The sequence below is a fragment of the Triticum aestivum genome, chromosome 6B, assembly GCF_018294505.1.
Source record: "Triticum aestivum cultivar Chinese Spring chromosome 6B, IWGSC CS RefSeq v2.1, whole genome shotgun sequence".
Lineage (NCBI taxonomy): Eukaryota > Viridiplantae > Streptophyta > Magnoliopsida > Poales > Poaceae > Triticum > Triticum aestivum.
The window spans coordinates 728010748-728035134 of record NC_057810.1 but is presented as its reverse complement, the minus strand read 5'-3'; the positions used below and the strand labels follow the sequence as shown (position 1 = coordinate 728035134).

The window sequence follows — 24387 nt, the reverse complement described above, 5'->3', positions numbered from 1 at the left end:
GCCAGGACCAGGAGATTCCAAGCAGGTGTTATTTCTGCCATTTATTAATTACACATGCAACAACAACATGGACATGATACCAATTACCTACCAAGACACAGAAAGTCATTCACTACAAACAATAAACAGAAAATACAGCAGAGAGAGTGTCTCTTTCACCAGATGTGGTGGTCGCTGCTGGAATTACATAGTTCAATACAGACAAGGCAGCTTAATACAAGATAAGATAAAAAATAAGCCACATATTTTCTGCTAGCAAACAATAGGTTGAAACCAAGTCATGGCACCACCTATTCCTGCTCAAATAGAGTAGTATGTCATGGGACAGTGACTTATCAATAATAGCATTTCAGGAAAACAGGAGGTTTACATGATAGTATGTAATGGGACAGTGACCTATCAATCACATAACACAGTCCAACAGAAACATCTCTATTTGCCCCTAAACTAAACCAAGATAGTATGTATTGCAGATAAAACAAACCTATAGCAGCCATGGTACTAAGAAGAGCAGTAGGTCAGCCTCCTACACACCCAACCTACAACAGTTGCGGCTACACCCAGACTACATCAGCAGTTCTACCAATAGCAACAGATCGAGTCAATTGTCTCACCCACAACAGCTCATCAGGAGCGAAGTTGAGGAGGACCGGGGCACGAGCAGCTGGATGCAGGTCATGGGCGTGGTCGGGGAAGGACATAGGTCGTTCGAGGATCCCGTCGACGCTGTCGCCGTCTTGGTTGCTGGAGAGCTGTGGTCGTGGCCATGTCCACATGCCTGTATCGAGCCTGCAGCCATCATACATACATTCAGTTTATTCAGCATAATCCTACTGTCATTAGTACTTGAGCTTCAACCTGAGCCAAGTAAATTAATTAATTCAACCACCAGACAAGGGTTTGATGCATTCATTCAGCCAGAACAGAATAGGAAATGGAGATATGCTTGTTAAGGCAGGTCAACCTGGGCCTAGTAGTAAGTAAACAACCAACAGACAAGGTGTTGATTCAGCCGGTGTAGACTATGAAACGGAAATGGAGTACTACTTGTTAAGGCAAGTCAACCTTGAAAAAGATAAGTCATCGGCGCTCACCGGCGCACGTACATCAGTCAAGACAAGTCACATGTTGGCCCACAAAGCCTATGTTTAACAATCCTGGTGAAATACTATCATGGGAAGAAAAACTGTAGGTAAATGGAACACATGAGGCTTCGTTCTTTACACGGACGCTGACAAAAGCACATACGCATGAACAACATTCAGAGTGCGCTAACGAACTAGGAGTACTTAAGAAAGACAATGCAATCTTTCATGTCTAAGTCTAAGTTCTTTACACGTACGCTGACAAAGAAAACATTCAGAGTGCGCTAATGAACGAGGAGTGCTCGACTTGGACGCTTCCATCAAATGGTCAAAACAGGGAACGAACGCGAGCATGCGCAATCCACGGGTTATACCTCGGGTGCCGTCGGGGAAGGCCTTGGCGACGCTCTTGGGCGTCCTGCGCAGCCCCTCTCGGCGGTCGTCATCGCCGATCCCCACCAGCAGCGCGCGCACCGTCAGCTCCATGGTGTCCCCCGGCGCCTTCCCGCCGCCGAGCTCCACCAGAAGATCCTCCTCCTCGTCGTCGTCGCACACGCACGCGGCGACAGTGGCGAGGTGGGCCTCCTCGAGCGCTCCCATGGCGGCAAACGGTGTCCTCCACGCGCGCCCACCTAGTGCTGGATCTGGCCGCTGGTGCTGGATCTGGCCGCTGCTGGATCTCGCCATGGCTGTGCGGTGCGGCTATGTTTAGGGCGCGAGCGAGGAGGGTCCGACCACGGCCGTGGGAGAGGAGGGGAGGGGAGAGGTCGCCGGTGGCCGGGGTTGGCGGAGAGGATGGAGGTCAGCGGCGGCGGGTTGGGTGGGTGGGCTGGGAATCGAGAGAGACAGAGGAGGAGCGGCGCTCTCCTCGCCTCTGGTGGGTTTCTAGCCACTTGAGGGGGGAGGCGTGGAGACTCGGGCTCCTCGCCGTCGACGCAGGGGTGGAGGCCGGCCATGGTGCGGGGGCAGGGGCGGCTAGGGTTTTGGCCAAAGGGGACGGCGGCGGCTAAGGGTGCGGGAGAGAAGGTGGAGAAGTGGGGGCGTGGGGGGCGTGGGGGTGGTTGTGTTAGGGCTAGGTGGGTGAGAGGGTGAGGGGGCGAGGACTACCGTTGGATCCAGGAGCATCCAACGGTGCTTGATGCATGATCCGCGTGAGATGGCTATGGCCCAATCAGAACGCAGCACGCGTGTATGACGTTATGACCATCTAGTATTGGATGTTATGACCATATAAAATTGGTCGTGGTCAAATAAAAATGAAGTGTAAAATCATGTCAGCATTTTATTTTTTATGTTTTGAGTGTCCAAAATGAATTTTTTTTGTGAAGAAGCTATCAAATATTTACACGAGGTGCATCTAGGAATGACAAACAATGTTGTCTAAGAGAGTTTTCATTTTTCTTTGCACGGAAAAACCATTTTCCATTTTTCGATTGCCCCAAATGAGGTTTTTTTGTGAAGGACCTACCAAATAATTGTTGCAAAATTGGACAAAATAATTTTTCTAAAATACTAGGCCATATTTAATGCACAATTGACCAAATGGTTGGGTGTAAAAAGTTTTGATCCACCTCTCGTGAAAAAGACAAATTTCCGTCTATTCAGCTGGAAGCGGGTCAAATTTGAACTGTAGTTGCCTCGTAGTTTGCTCTTTATTTTTTCCAAAAATCATTTCTAGGTACATAAGTATCTATTTAATCATAAAAACATCAAAAAAATCCAAGATTCAACCACTAGCTAGGAACGGTCATTCCCGCCGTTTTGACCGCATTTTGAAACGGGCATAAAAAATTCCAAAAAAATCAAATAATTGGGAAACCTTCGCATTGTGTCATCATATGTGGTCAAGTTCCTAGGAAAAATAACAAACTTGTAATACGGCAATTATTATAAAAAAGTGTTCTCAGAAACGAGCTATCATGTGTGGAGATCAATGGCTTTCAAGCCAAATGATCAATCTTATGGCCACATTCATGGCATAGTTGGTTCAAATGATCTCATATTATGCACAAGAGTGCATATTGGAATGGCAAACAATGTTGTCTAAGGAAGTTTTCATTTTCGTTGGACGAAAAAACCATTTTCCATTTTTCGATTGCCCCAAATGAGGTTTTTTTGTGAAGGAACTACCAAATAATTGTTGCAAAATTGGACCAAATCATTTTTCTAAAATACTAGGCCATATTTAATGCACAATTGACCAAATGGTTGGGTGTAAAAAGTTTTGATCCACCTCTCGTGAAAAAGACAAATTTCCGTCTATTTAGTTGGAAGCGGGTCAAATTTGAACTGTAGTTGCCTCGTAGTTTGCTATTTATTTTTTCCAAAAATCATTTCTAGGTACATAAGTATCTATTTAATCATAGAAACATCAAAAAAATTCCAAGATTCAACCACTAGCTAGGAACGGTCATTCCCGCCGTTTTGACCGCATTTTGAAACGGGCATAAAAAATTCCAAAAAAATCAAATAATTGGGAAACCTTCGCATTGTGTCATTATATGTGGCCAAGTTCCCAGGAAAAATAATAAAATTGTAATACGGTAATTATTTTAAAAAAGTGTTCTCAGAAATGAGCTATGAAGTGTGAAGATTCATGGCTTTCAAGCCAAATGATCAATCTTATGGCCACATTCATGGCATAGTTTGTTCAAATGATCTCATATTGTGCACAAGGGTGCATATTGGAATGGCAAACAATGTTGCCTAAGGAAGTTTTCATTTTCGTTGGACGAAAAAACCATTTTCCATTTTTTGAGTGCCCGAAAGGAGGTTTTTTGTGAAGGAACTACCAAATAATTGTTGCAAAATTGGACCAAATCATTTTTATAAAATACTAGGCCATATTTAATGCACAATTGACAAAATGGTTGGGTGTAAAAAAATTTGATCCACCTCTCGTGAAAAAGACAAATTTCCGCCGATTCAGTTGGAAGCGGGTCAAATTTGAACTGCAGTTGCCTCATAGTTTGCTATTTATTTTTTTCCAAAAATAATTTCTAGTTACATAAGGACCTATTTAATCATAAATACATGGTTTGGTGGCGATACGTCAAGGTTTGGGCGGTGGCCGAGGGCCCCAACTCTAGAGCGCGTAAACTCGCATGCCCGCCGCGTGGTCACCACGTGACCGTGGCGTTGCCATGTGTTCTGGGCGGCCTAGGCATGTCTAGTGGGTTGGGCACTCCCCAGGTTGGTGCTAGGAGGAAAATTACAGCATAAGATTCTCACGAGGAGACCGATCGATGCTCAAACATGAATTAGCAGCCAAGTGTTTGATTAGCGGTACGGGAAATGTACATGGCTAATGGGCGTGAGTTTTGGGTGAGGATGATCAGTTACTAAGAAGACCGTTTTCACAAATTTTCAGCTCAAAAGGAGGAGCCTAGGTGGTACTTGCTTTTCAAACTACCACACTGGACATAACTACGAATGTTGAAGCTCGGCTCAAAATAATGAATGTATTGAGCTAGCATTTGGTGGAGGATGGTTATTTGGGCATAGGAAAGCACTGTAGAAAATGGATACTATTTGGACATGCCAAAGTGGTACTTCCTTCACAAACTGTTGTTCTGAACAGAATAGGAAAATAAATATTTTTGAATTATTTTTGAACTAGGCAAGGAAGGTTTTTACATATTTGACAAAGATATGACCCAAAGAATTTATGAGATTTTTTTGGGAATTTTGGGAATGACAGAAATATAGGTTGCTTCACAACCTAGGGCAAAAACTGCCACATGGACATGACACATGGGCAAAACTGATGAGGTGGTGCCTAGTCATAGCAACCCACCACAATTTACAAGGCTATGACCATCTATATTGGTCGTTAACAACTAGAAATAAGGCAGCAGACTAGCGTTGTTTGCTTTATGACCATTTCGTGTAAGGAAATTACGACCTTTCTGACCAAAATGGTTGCAATGGTTTAGGGTTTGGAGCCCCCCGAACAGCTTTTGACCAATTGGTCTAAAATGGTCATAAATTTATGACCAATTCTTTGAGGGTCACTGACATAAGGTCATAAGTTGACATATTTCTTGTAGTGATGCCGGACAAAACCTATGCCCCCAGGCGTCATGGGCCATCTCCCCACGAACTCCTGCACGTTGTGTGGGCGGCCGGTGAGCAGACCTAGCTACCTCCTTAAAAAGGCAGGAGCTTACCAGTCCAACCCAGCGCGCGCCGCTCAGTCGCTGATGTCTATTAAGCTTCGACTGATGCATATGACGCAGAACGCCCATACTATGCCCACGTGATGGTTAGTGCTATCAGGCCAGAGGCCCCTCGGATCAGATATCCAAATCATAGTGGATTAGGAACGCGCGGTAACAAGCGGAGATTCACGAAAGATGTGTCCTCGTTGCCCCGTCTCGAGGACTTGCGGCAAGGGCTAGGAATGCCCGGCCACGTCTCGTAAGTATCTCGCGGGCACCCTGCAGGTCAACCCGTCTCCACATCACTCGCGGGTACCCCTCAAGGTCGATCCGCCTTTCCAAGTAACAGTGGTAAAGTCCAAGTATCCGTGTGTCCAAATATCAAGGGGAAAACCCAAGGAATCACCCCCGGTGAATTCCACTCGATGTAATCATCAAGGTGAATGTAAGAGGTGAAGGAAATATGCCCTAGAGGCAATAATAAAGTTATTATTTATTTCCTTATACCATGATAAATGTTTATTATTCATGCTAGAATTGTATTACCCGGAAACATAATACATGTGTGAATACATAGACAAACATAGTCTCACTAGTATGCCTCTACTTGACTAGCTCGTGAATCAAAGATTGTTACGTTTCCTAACCATGGACATGAGTTGTCATTTTATTAATGGGATCACATCATAGAATGATGTGATTGACTTCACCCATTCCGTTAGCTTAGCAGTTGATCGTTTAGTATGTTGCTATTGCTTTCTTCATGACTTATACATGTTCCTATGACTATGAGATTATGTAACTTCCGCTTACCGGAGGAACACTTTGTGTGCTACCAAACGTCACAACGTAACTTGGTGATTATAAAGGTGCTCTACAGGTGTCTCCAAAGGTACTTGTTGAGTTGACGCATTTTGAGATTAGGATTTGTCACTCCGATTGTCGGAGAGGTATCTCTGGGGCCTCTCGGTAATGCACATCACTATAAGCGTTGCAAGCAGTGTAGCTAATGAGTTACTTACGAGATGATGCATTACGTAAGGAGTAAAGAGACTTGCCGGTAACGAGATTGAACTAGGTATTGAGATACCGACGATCGAATCTCGGGCAAGTAACATACCGATGACAAAGGGAACAACATATGTTGTTATGCGGTTTGACCGATAAAGATCTTCGTAGAATATGTAGGAGCCAATATGAGCATCCAGGTTCCGCTATTGGTTATTGACCGGAGACGTGTCTCGGTCATGTCTACATAGTTCTCGAACCCGTAGGGTCCGCACGCTTAAAGTAAGATGACACTTATATTATGAGTTTATGTGTTTTGATGTACCGAAGGTTGTTCAGAGTCCCGGATGTGATCACGGACATGACGAGGAGTCTCGAAATGGTCGAGACATGAAGATCGATATATTGGACGACTATATTTGGACACTGGAAAGGTTTCGGGTGAGATTGGGACAATACCGGAGCTCCGGGAGGTTATCGGAACCCCCGGGAGGTATATGGGCCTTAATGGGCCTTAGTGGAAATGAGGGGAAAGGAGCAAGGGAGGGGGCGCCCCCCCCCCCCAAGCCCAATCTGAATTGGGAGGGGGGCGGCCCCCCCTTTCCTTCCTCCCTCCTTCCTCTTCCTTCCCTCTCCCTCTCCTAATAGAAAAGGGGGGAGTCCTACTCCCGGTGGGAGTTGGACTCCCCCCCTAGGGCGCGCCACCCCCCTTGGCCGGTCCCCTCCTCCACTCCTTTATATACGGGGGAGGGGGGCACCCCATAGACACAACAATTGATCATTGATCTCTTAGCCATGTGTGGTGCCCCCCTGCACCATAGTCCTCCTCGATAATATCATAGCAGTGCTTAGGAGAAGCCCTGCAAAATTAGAGAACATCATCATCGTCACCACGCCGTCGTGCTGATGAATCTCTCCCTCGACACTCGGCTGGATCGGAGTACGAGGGACGTCATTGAGCTGAACGTGTGCAAGAACTCGGAGGTGCCGTAGTTTCGGTGCTTGATCGGTCGGGCCGTGAAGACGTACGACTACATCAACCGCGTTGTGCTAAACGCTTCCGCTTTCGGTCTACGAGGGTACGTGGACACACTCTCCCCTCTCGTTGCTATGCATCACCATAATCTTGTGTGTGCGTAGGAATTTTTTTTGAAATTACTATGTTCCCCAACAGTGGCATCCGAGCCTAGGTTTTATGCGTTGATGTTATATGCACGAGTAGAACACAAGTGAGTTGTGGGCGATACAAGTCATACTGCTTACCAGCATATCATACTTTGGTTCGGCGGTATTGTTGGATGAAGCGCCCCGGACTGACATTACGCGTACGTTACGTGAGACCGGTTCTATCGACGTGCTTTGCACACAGGTGGCTGGCGGGTGTCAGTTTCTCCAACTTTAGTTGAACCGAGTGTGGCTACGCCCGGTCCTTGAGAAGGTTAAAACAGCACTAACTTGACGAACTATCGTTGTGGTTTTGATGCGTAGGTAAGAACGGTTCTTGCTCAGCCTGTAGCAGCCACGTAAAACTTGCAACAACAAAGTAGAGGACGTCTAACTTGTTTTTGCAGGGCATGTTGTGATGTGATATGGTCAAGATGTGATGCTATATTTTATTGTATGAGATGATCATGTTTTGTAACCGAGTTATCGGCAACTGGCAGGAGCCATATGGTTGTCGCCTTATTGTATGCAATGCAATCGCCCTGTAGTTGCTTTACTTTATCACTAAGCGGTAGCGATAGTCGTAGAAGCAATAGTTGGCGAGACAACAACGATGCTACGATGGAGATCAAGGTGTCGCGCCGGTGATGATGGTGATCATGATGGTGCTTCGGAGATGGAGATCACAAGCACAAGATGATGATGGCCATATCATATCACTTATATCGATTGCATGTGATGTTTATCTTTTATGCATCTTATCTTGCTTTGATTGACGGTAGCATTATAAGATGATCTCTCACTAAATTTCAAGATAAAAGTGTTCTCCCTGAGTATGCACCGTTGCCAAAGTTCATCGTGCCCAGACACCACGTGATGATCGGGTGTGATAAGCTCTACGTCCATCTACAACAGGTGCAAGCCAGTTTTGCACACGTAGAATACTCAGGTTAAACTTGACGAGCCTAGCATATGCAGATATGGCCTCGGAACACTGAGACCGAAAGGTCGAGCATGAATCATATAGTAGATATGATCAACATAGTGATGTTCACCATTGAAAACTACTCCATTTCACGTGATGATCGGTTATGGTTTAGTTGATTTGGATCACGTGTTCACTTAGATGATTAGAGAGATGTCTATCTAAGTGGGAGTTCTTAAGTAATATGATTAATTGAACTTAAATTTATCATGAACTTAGTCTTGGTAGTATTTTGCAAATTATGTTGTAGAGCAATAGCTCGCGTTGTTGCTTTCATATGTTTATTTTGATATGTTCCTAGAGAAAACTGTGTTGAAAGATGTTAGTAGCAATGATGCGGATTGGATCCGGGATCTGAGGATTGTCCTCATTGCTGCACAGAAGAATTATGTCCTTGATGCACCGCTAGGTGACAGACCTATTACAGGAGCAGATGCACACGTTATGAACGTTTGGCTAGCTCAATATGATGACTACTTGATAGTTTAGTGCACCATGCTTAACAGCTTAGAATCGGGACTTCAAAGACGTTTTGAACGTCATATGCCATATGAGATGTTCCAGGAGTTGAAGTTAATATTTCAAGCAAATACCTGAGTTGAGAGATATGAAGTCTCCAACAAGTTCTATAGCTAAAAAATGTAGGATAATCGCTCAACTAGTGAGCATGTGCTCAGATTGTCTGGGTACTACAATCACTTGAATCAAGTGGGAGTTAATCTTCCAGATAAGATAGTGATTGACAAAGTTCTCTAGTCACCATCACCAAGTTAGTAGTACTTCATGATGAACTATAGTATGCAAAGGATGACGAAAACGATTCCCGAGCTCTTCGCGATGTTGAAATCAATGAAGGTAGAAATCAAGAAAGAGCATCAAGTGTTGATGATTGACAAGACCACTAGTTTCAAGAAAAGGGCAAAGGGAAAGAAAGGGAAACTTCAAGTAGAATGGCAATCATGTTGTCACTCCCGTGAAGAAGCCCAAAGCTGAACCAAAGCCTGAAACTGAGTGCTTCTACTGCAAAGGAAATGGTCACTGGAGGCGGAAATGCCCTGAATATTTGGTGGATAAGAAGGATGGCAAAGTGAACAAGGGTATATTTGATATACAGGTTATTGATGTGTGCCTTACTAGTGTTTATAGTAGCCCTTGAGTATTTGATACTTGTTCGATTGCTAAGATTAGTAACTCGAAACAGGAGTTACAGAATAAACAGAGACTAGTTGAAGGGGAAGTGACGATGAGTGTTGGAAGTAGTTCCAAGATTGATATGATCATCATCACACACTCCCTATACTTTTGGGATTAGTGTTAAACCTAAATAAATGTTATTTGGCATTTGCGTTGAGCATGAATATGATTTGATCATGTTTATTGCAATACGGTTATTCATTTAAAGTCAGAGAATAATTGTTGTTCTGTTTACATGAATAAAACCTTCAATGGTCATACACCCAATGAAAATAGTTTGTTGGATCTCGATCATAGTGATACACATATTCATAATATTGATGCCAAAAGATGCAAAATTAATAATGATAGTGCAACTTATTTGTGGCACTGTCGTTTGGGTCATATCAGTGTAAAGCGCATGAAGAAACTCCATAAAGATGGATTTTCGGAATCACTTGGTTATGAATCATTTGATGCTTGCAAACCGTGCCTTTTGGGCAAGATGACTAAAACTTCGTTCTTCGGAACAATGGAATGAGCTACTGACTTGTTGGAAATAATACATACCGATGTATGCGGTCCAATGAGTGTTGATGCTCATGGCGGGTATCGTTATTTTCTGACCTTCACAGATGATTTGAGTAGATATGGGTATATCTACTTAATGAAGCACAAGTCTGAAACATTTGAAAAGTTCAAAGAATTTCAGAGTGAAGTGGAGAATCATCATAACAAGAAAATAAAGTTTCTACGATCTGATCGCAGAGATGAATATTTGAGTTATGAGTTTGGTCTACAATTAAAAGAATGTGAAATAGTTTCACACACTCATGCCACCTGGAACACCATAGCATAATGGTGTGTCCAAATGTCATAACCGTACTTTATTGGATATAGTGCAATATATGATGTTTCTTACCGATTTACCACTATAGTTTTGGGGTTATGCATTAGAGACAACTGCATTCACGTAAAAAAGGGCACCATCTAAATTCGTTTGAGACGACACCGTATGAACTGTGGTTTGGAAAGAAACCAAAGTTGTCGTTTCTTAAAGTTTGGGGTTGCGATGCTTATAAGAAAAAGTTTCATCCTGATAAGATCAAAACCAAATCGGAGAAATGTGTCTTCATAGAATACCCAAAGGAGACAGTTGGGTACACCTTCTATCACAGATCCGAAGGCAAGAATATTCGTTGCTTAGAATGGATCCTTTCTAGAGAAGGAGTTTCTCTCGAAAGAAGTGAGTGGGAGGAAAGTAGAACTTGATGAGGTAACTGTACCTGCTCCCTTATTTGAAAGTAGTTCATCATAGAAATCTGTTCCTGTGACTAGTACACCAATTAGTGAGGAAGTTAATGATGATGATCATGAAACTTCAGATCAAGTTGTTACAGAACCTCGTAGGTCAACCAGAGTAAGATCCGCACCAGAGTGGTACAGTAATCATGTTCTGGAAGCTATGTTACTAGACCATGACAAACCTACAAACTATGAAGAAGCGATGGTGAGCCCAGATTCCGCGAAATGGCTTGAGGCCATGAAATCTGAGATGAGATCCATGTATGAGAACAAAGTATGTACTTTGATTGACTTGCCCAATGATCAGCGAGCCATTGAGATTAAATGGATCTTCAAGAGGAAGACGGACACTAATAGTAGTGTTACTATCTACAAAGCTAGAATTGTCACAAAAGGTTTTCGACAAGTTTAAGGTGTTGACTACGATGCGAGTTTCTCACTCGTATCTATGCTTAAGTCTGTCCGAATCATGTAAGCAATTGCTGCATTTTATGAAATCTGGCAAATGGATAAACAAAACTGCATTCCTTAATGGATTTATTAAAGAAGAGTTGTATATGATGAAACCAGAAGGTTTTGTCAATCCTAAAGGTGCTAACAAAATATGCAAGCTCCAGCGATCCATCTATGGACTGGTGCAAGCATCTCGGAGATGGAATATACACTTTGATAAGTTGATCAAAGGATGTAGTTTTATACAGACTTGCGGTGAAGCCTGTATTTACAAGAAAGTGAGTGGGAGCACTACAACATTTCTGATAAGTATATGTGAATGACATATTGTTGATCGGAAATAATGTAGAATTATTCTACAAAGCATAAAGGAGTGTTTGAAAGGAGTTTTTCAAAGAAAGACCTCGGTGAAGCTGCTTACATATTGAGCATCATGATCTATAAAGATAGATCAAGAGGCTTGATAAGTTTTTCAATGAGTACATACCTTGACAAGATTATGAAGTAGTTCAAAATGGAACAGTCAAAGAAAGAGTTCTTGCCTGTGTTACAAGGTGTGAAATTGAGTAAGATTCAAAGCCCGACCACGGCAGAAGATAGAAAGAGAATGAAAGTCATTCCCTATGCCTTGGCCATAGGTTCTATAAAGTATGCCATGCTGTGTACCAGATCTATTGTATACCCTACACTGATTTTGGCAAGGGAGTACAATAGTGATCTAGAAGTATATCACTAGACGGTCAAAATTATCCTTAGTGGAATAAGGATATGTTTTTCGATTATGGAGGTGACCAAAAGGTTCGTCGTAAAGGGTTACGTCGATGCAAATTTTGACACTGATCCAGATGACTCTAAAACTCAATCTGGATACATATTGAAAGTGGGAGCAATTAGCTAGAGTAGCTCCGTGCAGAGCATTGTTGGCATAGAAATTTGTAAAATACATATGGATCTAAATGTGGCAGACCCGTTGACTAAACTTCTCTCACAAGCAAAACATGATCACACCTTAGTACTCTTTGGGTGTTAATCACATAGCGATGTGAACTAGATTATTGACTCTAGTAAACCCTTTGGGTGTTGGTCACATGACGATGTGAACTATGGGTGTTAATAACATGGTGATGTGAGATATTGGTGTTAAATCACATGGCGATGTGAACTAGATTATTGACTCTAGTGCAAGTGAGAGACTGAAGGCAATATGCCCTAGAGGCAATAATAAAGTTATTATTTATTTCCTTATATCATGATAAATGTTTATTATTCATGTTAGAATTGTATTACCCGGAAACATAATACATGTGTGAATACATAGACAAACATAGTGTCACTAGTACGCCTCTACTTGACTAGCTCGTGAATCAAAGATGGTTAAGTTTCCTAACCATAGACATGAGTTATCATTTGATTAACGGGATCACATCATTAGGAGAATGATGTGATTTACTTGACCCATTCCGTTAGCTTAGCACTTGATCGTTTAGTATGTTGCTATTGCTTTCTTCATGACTTATACATGTTCCTATGACTATGAGATTATGTAACTCCTGCATACTGGAGGAACACTTTTTGTGCTAGCAAACGTCACAAGGTAACTGGGTGATTATAAAGGTGCTCTACAGCTGTCTCTGAAGGTACTTGTTGAGTTGACGTATTTCAAGATTAGGATTTGTCACTCCGATTGTCGGAGAGGTATCTCTGGGCCCTCTCGGTAATGCACATCACTATAAGCCTTGCAAGCAATGTAGCTAATGAGTTAGTTACGAGATGATGCATTACGTAACGAGTAAAGAGACTTGCTGGTAATGAGATTGAACTAGGTATTGAGATACCGACGATCGAATCTCGGGCAAGTAACATACCGATGACAAAGGGAACAACGTATGTTGTTATGCGGTTTGACCGATAAAGATCTTCGTAGAATATGTAGGAGCCAATATGAGCATCCAGGTTCCGCTATTGGTTATTGACCGGAGACGTGTCTCGGTCATGTCTACATAGTTCTCGAACCCGTAGGGTCCGCACGCTTAAAGTAAGATGACAGTTATATTATGAGTTTATGTGTTTTGATGTACTGAAGGTTGTTCGGAGTCCCGGATGTGATCACAGACATGACGAGGAGTCTCGAAATGGTCGAGACATGAAGATCGATATATTGGACAACTATATTTGGACACAGGAAAGGTTCCGGGTGAGATTGGGACAATACCGGAGCTCCGGGAGGTTATCGGAACCCCCCGGGAGGTAATGGGCCTTAATGGGCCTTAGTGGAAAGGAAGGGAAAGGATCAAGGGAGGGGGCCACCCCCCCCCCCAAGCCCAATCCGAACTAGGAGCCCCCCCCCCTTTCCTTCCTCCATCCTTCCTCTTCCTTCCCTCTCCCTTTCCTAATAGGAAAGGGGGGAGTCCTACTCCCGATGGGAGTTGGACTCCCCCCCTAGGGCGTGCCACCTCCTTGGTCGGCCCCCTCCTCCACTCCTTTATATACGGGGGAGGGGGCACCCCATAGACACAACAATTGATCATTGATCTCTTATCCGTGTGCGGTGCCCCCCTCCACCATAGTCCTCCTCGATAATATCGTAGCAGTGCTTAGGCGAAGCCCTGCGACGGTAGAACATCATCATCATCACCACGCCGTCGTGCTGACGGAACTCTCCCTCGACACTCGGCTGGATCGGAGTACGAGGGACGTCATCGAGCTGAACGTGTGCAGGAACTCGGAGGTGTCGTAGTTTCGGTGCTTGATCGGTCGGCCCGTGAAGACGTACGACTACATCAACTGTGTTGTGATAAACGCTTCCGCTTTCGGTCTACGAGGGTACGTGGACACACTCTCCCCTCTCGTTGCTATGCATCACCATGATCTTGCGTGTGCGTAGGAAATTTTTTGAAATTACTACATTCCCCAACAAGAGGAATCACCCCCGAGGTTCACACTTGAGGGGTTACACGACAGAGTCGTATCGAAAGTGGTTAAGGCGGAATCACCCTCGATGACCACGACCGAATAGCTACACTGCAGGGTTAACATAAGAAGTGTTGTAGAGGTCTCACCCTCGGCACTCGATAGTAACCCAGTAGTGTAGAGCAACTAAGGGGAAACTGATGTGCGGTGCCGGGGCCTGGTCTTCGATCCCGTTGCTCGGGTCTTCGATGATGAAGCAGGGGTAACAGGGACAAGGTGGGGGGTCACTGATGCATCACTAACTAACCTATACTAAGCAGTTTAGGATAAGCAGGTAGGTAACAATAAGCAGGTTACAAAAGCAGGCTATGCATCAGAATAGGAGCAATCAATTACAGTAGCAAAATCTAGTGCAAGCATGAGAGAATGGAATGGGCGATATCGGGATGATCAAAGGGGGGGCTTTCCTGTTGCTCTAGCAAGGAGGGGTCGTCGGTGACGTAGTCGATCACAGGGGAAGCATCGGCGTCAGTCTCGCGGTCTACGGAGAGAAGGGGGAAGAAACAATAAATATAAAGCAAACATAGCATCACAAAGCATAACATGGCAATAAGAAAGTGTCGGGTGTGAACTAACACAATGCTAGACGTTGTAGACGGAGAGGGCAACATTCGGAGGGTTTTTTCGACGTTTGGTGTTTTCCGGACAGATGAAAAGAGAGGGGACAGTTCCATGTTTAGCATTCTAGGGGCATGTGACAGATGAACGGACCGCGCATCCGGATTCGTTGGATTTTTCTGAGCAACTTTCATGTAGAAAACATTTTCATCCGAGTTACGGTTTATTTTCTATGATTTTTCAAAGATTTAAACAATTTTCTGAAATTATTTAAATTAACAGAAAAGGAATATTGCATCAGCATGACGTCATAGTGACATCAACAGTCAACAGGAAGGCTGACCGGTCAAAACTGACATGGGGGACCCACCTGTCATAGACAGTGGGTTAAACAGAGTTCAAACTAATCTAAATTAATTAGTAAAACTATTGGGCCCACCTGTCAGTGTCTAATTAACTAAACTAATTAGTTTTAATTATTAAAATGTTTTAATTAGAGGATTAAGCGGTGGGACCCGCACGTCGGTCTCACTGGGCAGCCCAGTCAGCAGTTGACTGGGTCAACCCAATCAACAGGGACCCGTGGAGCCCACGGTCAGCCACCCATAGGTGGGGCCTGGCCTTGCCACGTTGGCCGGCCGGCGGCTGAACACCGGCGAGCACGAAAACACGGCGGAGGGCACTCGCCCTCGTCGGAATTTGCCTATAGGGTGTCTTCGAGGCAGGGGTTAGGCGCGTTCGAACGGGGAGTGAGCGGTGCAACTGCTGGTAGTGGTGGTTTTGCCGGAAACAGCCAGAATCGGCGCTGACGACGAGCGGAGGCGGCGACATTCTCGGGCGCTCGTCGAGCTAGGTGCTAGGGGCACGGGAAGGCGCGTGCGCATGTGTGTTGGGCTCCAATGAGCACCAGGAGCTCGATGTCGTGCTCAGGCGAGCACGACAGGGGCCGTGGCCACGACGGCGAGGCGTACTGCGAAGCTGAGCTCGGCCCAGGGCGGCGAGCATGGCTACGGGCGAATGGGGTGTCGCAAGAAGGGGGGAAGGAAGCAGAGGCTCACCGGGAGCCTACAGGTGTGCAACCGTGGGCTCGGGGGAGGCTCGGCGGAGCGAATCGCCGGCGGCAAGCTCGAGCGTCCCGAGGAGGAAGACGGGGTGGATCCGGCGCTGTGGTGCCTTCCGGCTCCAACGGCAGGCACCGTTCAACATGGAGGAGGACGGCGGACGCCTATGGCATGTCGGCGATGCGGGGCGATGACAGTGGTCGCAGGATCGACGCGGTAACGGCGGCGGGCGCGCTCGGGCAGTGGGGAGAAAAGGGCGAGCGCGAGCAAAGGGGAGTGGCTCTGGGAGGGATAGGGAGAGTCAGAGATGACGAGGGGGGGCGTGGCGCCCTTATCCTCGCCGGGGAGGGGGTCCGGTGGCGATCGTGGGCACGGTCGGGGGTACCCGATGAACAGGAAAGGGGACGACCGGCCAGCTGGGCTGGGCCTCATTGTGCACTTGAGGCCCAAGTGCACAATGGTGTGGGGGCTTTATTTTATTTAGTTTTTCGTTTTCCTCTTATTTAATTACCAGAGAAGGAAAATGATTTATCTGGAGACCCTAATGATTTAGGAAAAAATGTGGAACTGGATCATAAAAGTCCAGTGCATTTTTAGGCACTGCCTCAATTATTTTTGGGAGAGGTTTAGATTCATTTGGAATTTTCATAAATGAATTTGCATTTTAAATTGCTGGAATGGCACTGTTATAAATGTTAGTGTCCATTTTAGCATAAGAGTGATGTTGTTTTTCTTAACAAATAATTGTTATGGAATTTTGACAAATGATGAACATTTTTCCAGCAACTTCAAACTTCACTTGAATTTGATTTGACTGGAATTTCAAATGGGATATTGAACAAAGATGATTAAGCACTGTTTGGAAAAATGATTAGTTTAATCATAGAGGGTTAATGTAGCATGACACTGGGGGTGTTACAATTCCCTCCTTGTCCCCCGATGGCACGTCGGTCATGTAGAACCACTCCTCCTGGCATCATTTCACCGTTTCGATGAATTTTCCAAGAAGCTATTTGACATTGTTGAGCTTGCTGATCATGGCTCCTTCACACTCTGTGATATGGCGACCACTGGTCTATGGCTTGACACATAGCAATTTGAGCCAGAGCCCGAAGTGAGGCTGTATGCAGAGGATGCCTCACATAACACGATGTAGGAGGCAATGTGGAGGATGGATTTGGGTGCAAGGTGATGGAACTGGATCCCATAGAAATACAAGAGGCTTTAGAGGAAGGGGTGGATAGGAAAACCCAGACCTCGGACGAGGTGGGGAATGAACACGACACACTCACCTGCCCTGAGGTTTTGGAATTCGGGAGGCAAAGTGGATCTTGTCTCCGACAAGGGTCGAGCGGCATTTGACCTCGTCCGACGATGGGAGTTAGCCGCTCACCTGCAGCTCGGCGATGTTGCCGGCGGTGACGATGGAAGGCATCCACGGTTGCCCTTTCTGTCCATTGAGGAAGGAAAAGGAGATGAGAAGGGGACGAAGATTGGGGTTTGGCTCTGTTCTCCGGGCACTTGAGCTTGGGAGATTTGGGAGCCGGAGGCAATGGTGAAAGCGTGAAATGAATTAGATTCACCCCCTCTTTTTATAAGCCAGTAAAATATACCAAAGGACCTGATCCCGCACGGTAATTTCGCCGTTTCCCAACACGACGTGCATTATATGCGCGAGATCGAGGGACTTTTGTTGACTATGTTGCCGAAAAACTGCAGCACGATCCATTTATTGACAGGATGTGCCAATGGTAACGGCCTTGAGCCACAATAAACTCGGCATAATGACCACTGACGGGACCTTTCAGTCCTATAGTACATGGTGGCGGTTCGGTTTTGGGTCAAAGTTGTCAGAACACAATCCAATCGACCCATTGTGCCTGCACTACAAAACTTTGCCATTAAGCTAACGAGGTTTGGATCGGGTCTTCGTATCTGATACAAGCATTTTGAAAAGGGCGTTTTTAAAACTCCTGGATATCCAAAGAACTTTACTTCTCGGATTGAAGCACGGTTACAGTAGAGGAAGATGCCGGAAAAAGGATTTGTATGGACTTCAGATCTAGAGGTGTCCTCAGACAGAAATCAATACAAAAGCATCAAGTTTGTTGAACTCGCCTAGGAAGCCGAAGACCGAAGTTGAAGCCGTTCCGAAGAGTCGATCAATGTCCTCGGCTTGAAGACCAGTTTAGGGGCTACCGACGGTGTCATAGGCTAGGGGGTGCTAACCACGTCGGCCTGCCAGTCATGGGCGGGGCCGAGGACCCCATATAACCAAAGAATGGGCCATGCTTACTATGACCCTCGACGTACTTAAGATTGAATCCTCCAAAGACTTGGTGCACACTTCAATACATGTTTAAATCATCGGCAAGCTTATCCCTAGATGTAATCGACCTACATGTAACCCTAGGTACCCTAGGTACCCTCGGTCTCTATATAAGCCGAGGGGTTTTAGCCCGTAGGGTTAAGCTAAGTTAAGTTAGATTCATTCATATGATTTCGAGGTAGAACATCATGTACTTTCTACTCCATCACAATCAATATAACAGAAGCAGGGCGTAGGGTTTTACCTCTTCGAGAGGGCTCGAACCCGGGTAAATATCGTGTCCCTCGTTCATCCTGTTATCATCTAGCCGAGATCACCAGCTCGGGACCCCCTGCCCGAGATTTGCCGGATTTAACCCCGATAGGGGTGGGCTGGGGCTCGCCGGAGCACGGCTTGAGGCGGTGGTCAACGCGGGATAGGGAGCGCCGCGGAGTTGCGAGAGCAGGGCTCATGAGCAAATCTGGTCAACCAGATTTAAGCTACTCAGTGTGTAGAAAATGAGTCATCAATATATCTATATTTTTGATATTGTAGATAGAAATAGTTTTCTCTATTAATTTGGTCAAAGTTTGTAAAATTTGACATTCAATAAAAATCTATACACACTGCATAGTACATTATAGAATAGAGAGTAGCGCGAACCAACATATGGTTGGATGGTTCGGAGGACAATGGTATCCCCAGCCCATCAGAATTGATATCCTAGACTTGACATTGGTGCTTGCATTATTTTTGGATTTATTTCAGGCTTCCGGCGATGTTCGTTCAGTGGAAGAAGATGTTCCCTCCCATCGACTGCAAGACGTCTGTGATGACTTTGTAAAATCTTAAGATGCTATGTCGGCTTAGTCTCTCGAAGGTGCTCGTGTATGTGAGTATATGACCGACTTCGATTGTACCGTGTTAAAATAATAGAGAGAGTAGTAGATATTTTCTTTTCTCTCAAAGAAAAAACACCGACCAAAGAGGCAAACCCCGACGTTTGGCACGACGCTTACGTCGGCTGGCACAGCAATTTCAGTCGGCACGACGCGTACGTACGTCGGCTGGCAATTATGGTCCGCAGAGCAATTTCAGTCGGCACGGAGCAGCAAACTAAATCCAGTCGGCACGGAGCAGCAGCACCACGCGTCTCCACCCACCCCACGTACACGTGTGCGCCCACCACGAGCGCTCGTTCTGCTCCGCTTATATTATATCTATCCATCCTCGATCGATCTATGCTTTCACCGTCTCACACACACAGAGAGAGAGCAGCTGCACCGTACCGACGTAAGTGCGACGATGGACGCGCCGGCCCCCGACAACATCGCCGGTGAGTAGTGCGACACCGAATTTCGTCTCTGGATTCCCCCCGGCACGGCGTCGCCATTGGTATATCCGTTATGACGAGTTCATTGTTGATTTACTTGCAAATGTGTGTGCCTGCAGCTGAGAAGGGCGGGCAGCAACAGATGCACCAGGACGAGAAGGAGCACAGGCCGATGTTCAGGAGAGTCAAGGACAGGATGAGGAAGATGAAGAACACCATCGCCGGCCACGGCCACGATCACGATCACGATCACGAGCAGGACACCGGGGGCGGTGATAGCAACAGCACCGGCGAGGACGAGGAGAATGCGGCGACGAGGGAAGCCGAGGTGGAGAAGGGCGGATACCAGCAGCAAGTCGTCGAGGACAAGCCCATCTTCGCGGACTCCAGTCCCGAGCACAACGACGCTCCGGGGGTGCGGCTTGGTGACCTTGGCGCCACGGCAGCGACGCAGGAGGTGAAGCGCGACGACGCTCCTGGGGTGCGGCTTGGTGACCTTGGCGCCCCGGCAGCGGCGAAGGAGGTGAAGCACGACGACGCTCCAGGGGTGCGGCTTGGTGACCTTGGCGCCCCGGCAGCGGCGAAGGAGGTGAAGCGCGACAACGCTCCAGGGGTGCGGCTTGGTGACCTTGGCGCCCCGGCAGCGGCGAAGGAGGTGAAGCGCGACAACGCTCTGGGGGTGCGGCTTGGTGACCTTGGCGCCCCGGCAGCGGCGCAGGAGGTGAAGCGCGACGACGCTCCGGGGGTGCGGCTTGGTGACCTTGGCCCCCCGGCAGCGGCGCAGGAGGTGAAGCACGACGACGCTCCGAGGGTGCTGCTCGCCGATTTGGGCGGCCCGGCAGCGGCGCAGGAGGTGAAGCGCGACGACGCTCCGGGGGTGCGGGTTGGTGACCTTGGCGCCCCGGCAGCGGCGCAAGAGATGAAGCATGACGACGCCGCGGGGGTGCGGCTCGGCGATTTGGGCGGCCCGGCAGCAGCGCAGGAGGTGAAGCATGACGACGCACCGGGGGTGCGGCTTGGTGACCTTGGTGCCCCGGCAGTGGCGCAGGAGGTGAAGCGCGACGACGCTCCGGGGGTGCAGCTTGGTGACCTTGGCCCCCCGGCAGCGGCGCAGGAGGTGAAGCACGACGACGCTCCGAGGGTGCAGCTCGCCGATTTGGGCGGCCCGGCAGCGGCACAGGAGGTGAAGCGCGACGACGCTCCGGGGGTGCGGGTTGGTGACCTTGGCGCCCCGGCAGCGGCGCAAGAGATGAAGCATGACGACGCCGTGGGGGTGCGGCTCGGCGATTTGGGCGGCCCGGCAGCAGCGCAGGAGGTGAAGCATGACGACGGACCGGGGGTGCGGCTTGGTGACCTTGGTGCCCCGGCAGTGGCGCAGGAGGTGAAGCGCGACGACGCTCCGGGGGTGCGGCTTGGTGACCTTGGCGGCCCGGCAACGGCGCAGGAGGTGAAGCACGACGACGCTCCGAGGGTGCAGCTCGCCGATTTGGGTGGCCCGGCAGCGGCGCAGGAGGTGAAGCGCGACGACGCTCCGAGGGTGCGGGTTGGTGACCTTGGCGCCCCGGCAGCGGCGCAAGAGATGAAGCATGACGACGCCGCGGGGGTGCGGCTCGGCGATTTGGGCGGCCCGGCAGCAGCGCAGGAGGTGAAGCATGACGACGCACCGGGGGTGCGGCTTGGTGACCTTGGTGCCCCGGCAGTGGCGCAGGAGGTGAAGCGCGACGACGCTCCGGGGGTGCGGCTTGGTGACCTTGGCCCCCCGGCAGCGGCGCAGGAGGTGAAGCGCGACGACCCTCCGGGGGTGCAGCTCGGCGATTTGGGCGGCCCGGCAGCGGCGCAGGAGGTGAAGCGCGACGACGCTCCGGGGGTGCGGGTTGGTGACCTTGGCGCCCCGGCAGCGGCGCAGGAGATGAAGCATGACGATGCCGCGGGGGTGCGGCTCGGCGATTTGGGCGGCCCGGCAGCAACGCAGGAGGTGAAGCACGACTACGCTCCGGGGGTGCGGCTTGGTGACCTTGGCGCCCCGGCAGCGGCGCAGGAGGTGAAGCGCGACGACGCTCCGGGGGTGCTGCTTGGTGACCTTGGCGCCCCGGCAGCGGCGCAGGAGGTGAAGCGCGATGACGCTCCGGGGGTGCGGCTTGGTGACCTTGGCGCCCCGGCAGCGGCGCAGGAGGTGAAGCGCGACGACGCTCCGAGGGTGCGGCTTGGCGATTTGGACGGCCCGGCGTCGGCGCAGGAGGTGAAGCGCGACGACGCCGCGGGGATGCGGCTTGGCGGTTTGGACGGCCCGGCGTCGGCGCAGGAGGTGAAGCGCGACGACGCCGCGGGGATGCGGCTTGGCGGTTTGGACGGCCCGGCGTCGGCGCAGGAGGTGAAGCGCGACGACGCTCCGGGGGTGCGGCTCGGCGATCTCGGCAGCCCTGTCGTCGAGGACCCGGCCGTGCTGAACTCGAGGACGCCCATGCCGCGAGGTGGCGAAGACATCGGCACGGCGGACGCCGTCCGTAACTTCGAGGCGATGACTGTGTCAGACGACCCCAAGCAAGTCGGCGCACGGAAGATGGACGTCGACGTGAGCAAAGAGTATGAGGCAATGCCGGTGTCGGACGGCACCGGGGAGGAATGGAACGACGCACCCACGGACGCCGAGTACACCGGGAGCGACACGGACAGGCTCAAGAACACGGCAGCTGGCACGGTATATGAGAAGGTCGCCGGCGTCGGCACGGTCGTGGCGAGCAAGGCGCAGCAGGTCACCCCCGGCTTCGGCGCTGGCGGGAACGCGCAGGACGACTCCAGCGCAACTGCCGCCCCTGAATCGGTGACCGCAGGTGCCGGGAAGAGGGACCTCGACTTGCCGCAAGAGGGAACGCGGGCGTCCTACACCGGCACGGCAACGGACGCGACGGCCACGGAGGGGCTGAAGAACGCAGCCACGGACGCGACGGGCACGGAGGGCGCGCCTGGCGCGACGTACACCGACATGATCAAGTCTGCGGCGGCGGGCACCACGGAGTACGGCAAGAAGCTGGCGAGCACGGTGTACGACATGATCAAGTCTGCGGTGGCGGGCGCCACGGAGTACGGCAAGAAGCTAGCGAGCACGGTGTACGAGAAGGTGGCCGGCGTCGGCACGGCCGTGGCGAGCAAGGCCCAGCAGGTGACGACATCGGCCGGCACCGCGGTGCTTCACGGCGCGGCTCCAAGGACCAACACGAATGTGATGTGAAGTGCAGAGCCGGGAGAGGACCGCTCTTGTTCTTGTCGCTGCAGTTAGTACACACACCACTAATGTTTGGGTTCATCTGGGGCTTAAGCTGCTTCATTGTTCGTATATTTTGGGCTAGTGTTCCACAAGTGAAGTGTTCGTGTGAGTTTCACACGTTTTGTATGTCTGTAAATCATGTACGGTACGCGTGTGTATGTACTCCACATGTTTCTGTCATTTGTAAGTTCTTTTGAACTTCACGTGTGTAACATGTGTGTTCAAACACTCGATGTTTCTTCTTCTGCTCGTCGTTGCCAGATGATTCTGATCAGCTAACACGCTCAACTTCTTCAGCAGCCTTGTACTGCACAAGTTCTTCAGCAACTTGGTGAAAAAAAATAAGTTCAGAGTATCTCCAAGTTCCCAACAACAATGAAGGTGGAATTGGAGAAGTTGGGCCCAAAACACTCGGCTCCAACATCTTGAAAACAGCCCAGCTCCCTTTCTAGGAGGCCTCTTCCAATGAAAAGGTGCTTACATGAGTTGCTAAATGCATTAAGGCCCTGTTGGTTTGGGCTTTTGCTTCTGTTTTTGCATCTTTTTCACTTCTACTTTTGGGACACCGAATAATATTCGTTCACCAAATCACATAACTCATATAACACTATATCGTCAACGAACGTTAAGAGTGCGGAACCTACGAGTTCGAGAACTATATAGACATGACCGACACACCTCTTCATTCAATAATCAATAGAGGAACCTGGATGTCCATATTGGCTCCTACATATTCTACGAAGATCTTTATCGGTCGAACCGTTATGGCAACATACATAATTTCCTTTGTCCATCGGTATGTTACTTTCCCAAGATTCGATCGTCGGTATCTCTATACCTAGTTCAATCTCGTTACCGGCAAGTATCTTTACTCGTTCCGTAATACATCACCTCGTGGCTAACTCCTTAGTCGTTTGCTTGCAAGCTTATGATATATATTACCGAGAGGGCCCAGAGATACATCTCCGATACTCGAGTGACAAATCATAATCTCGATCTATGCCAACTTGATAAACCCCTTCGAAGATATCTGTAGAGCAACTTTGTAATCACCCAGTTACGTTGCGACGTTTGATAGCACACAAGGCATTCCTACGGTATCCGGGAGTTGCATAATCTCACAGTCGAAGGAATATGTATTTGATATGAAGAAAGCAATAACAGTAAAACTGAGCGATCATTATGCTAAGCTAATGGACGGGTCTTGTCCATCACATCATTCTCCTAATGATGTGATCCTGTTATCAAATGACAACTCATGTCCATGGTTAGGAAACCTCAATCATCTTTGATCAACGAGCTAGTCTAGTGGAGACTCACTAGGGACACGGTGTTTGTTTATATATTCACACATGTATTTAAGTTTCCGATCAATACAATTCTAGCATGAATAATAAAATTTTATCATGAATAAAAAAATATAAAATAACAACTTTATTATTGCCTCTAGGGCATATTTCCTTCAGTCTCTCATTTGCACTAGAGTCAATAATCTAGATTACATTGTAATGAATCTAACACCCATGGAGTCTTGGTGCTGATCATGTTATTCTCATGGA

At 48.2% G+C, this 24387-nt stretch overlaps 1 protein-coding gene across 2 annotated transcripts; it reads left to right on the top strand.

The window, feature by feature from the left end:
- Positions 1 to 19401: 19401 nt before the first annotated feature.
- On the top strand, positions 19402 to 23008 carry LOC123140129 (collagen alpha-1(III) chain-like). 2 transcript variants are annotated; one of them, XM_044559865.1, is made up of 3 exons: positions 19402 to 19566; positions 19683 to 22059; positions 22333 to 23008. In XM_044559865.1, the coding sequence occupies exons 1-3, from the start codon at positions 19536 to 19538 to the stop codon at positions 22790 to 22792; spliced, it is 2868 nt and encodes a 955-aa protein (XP_044415800.1). In that variant the 5' UTR covers positions 19402 to 19535; the 3' UTR covers positions 22793 to 23008. The 2 variants fall into 2 exon arrangements, with proteins under 2 accessions (XP_044415800.1, XP_044415799.1); XM_044559864.1 differs by having other exon boundaries at positions 19683 to 23008.
- Positions 23009 to 24387: the final 1379 nt, after the last annotated feature.

What these genes read in the sequence shown, in the direction of transcription:
- LOC123140129 (XM_044559864.1), top strand. Translation starts at nt 19,536, where the DNA reads ATGGACGCGCCGGCCCCCGACAACATCGCCG. An exon ending in GGCCCCCGACAACATCGCCG is followed by an intron (nt 19,567 to 19,682) that starts GTGAGTAGTGCG and finishes GTGTGCCTGCAG; the next exon opens with CTGAGAAGGGCGGGCAGCAA.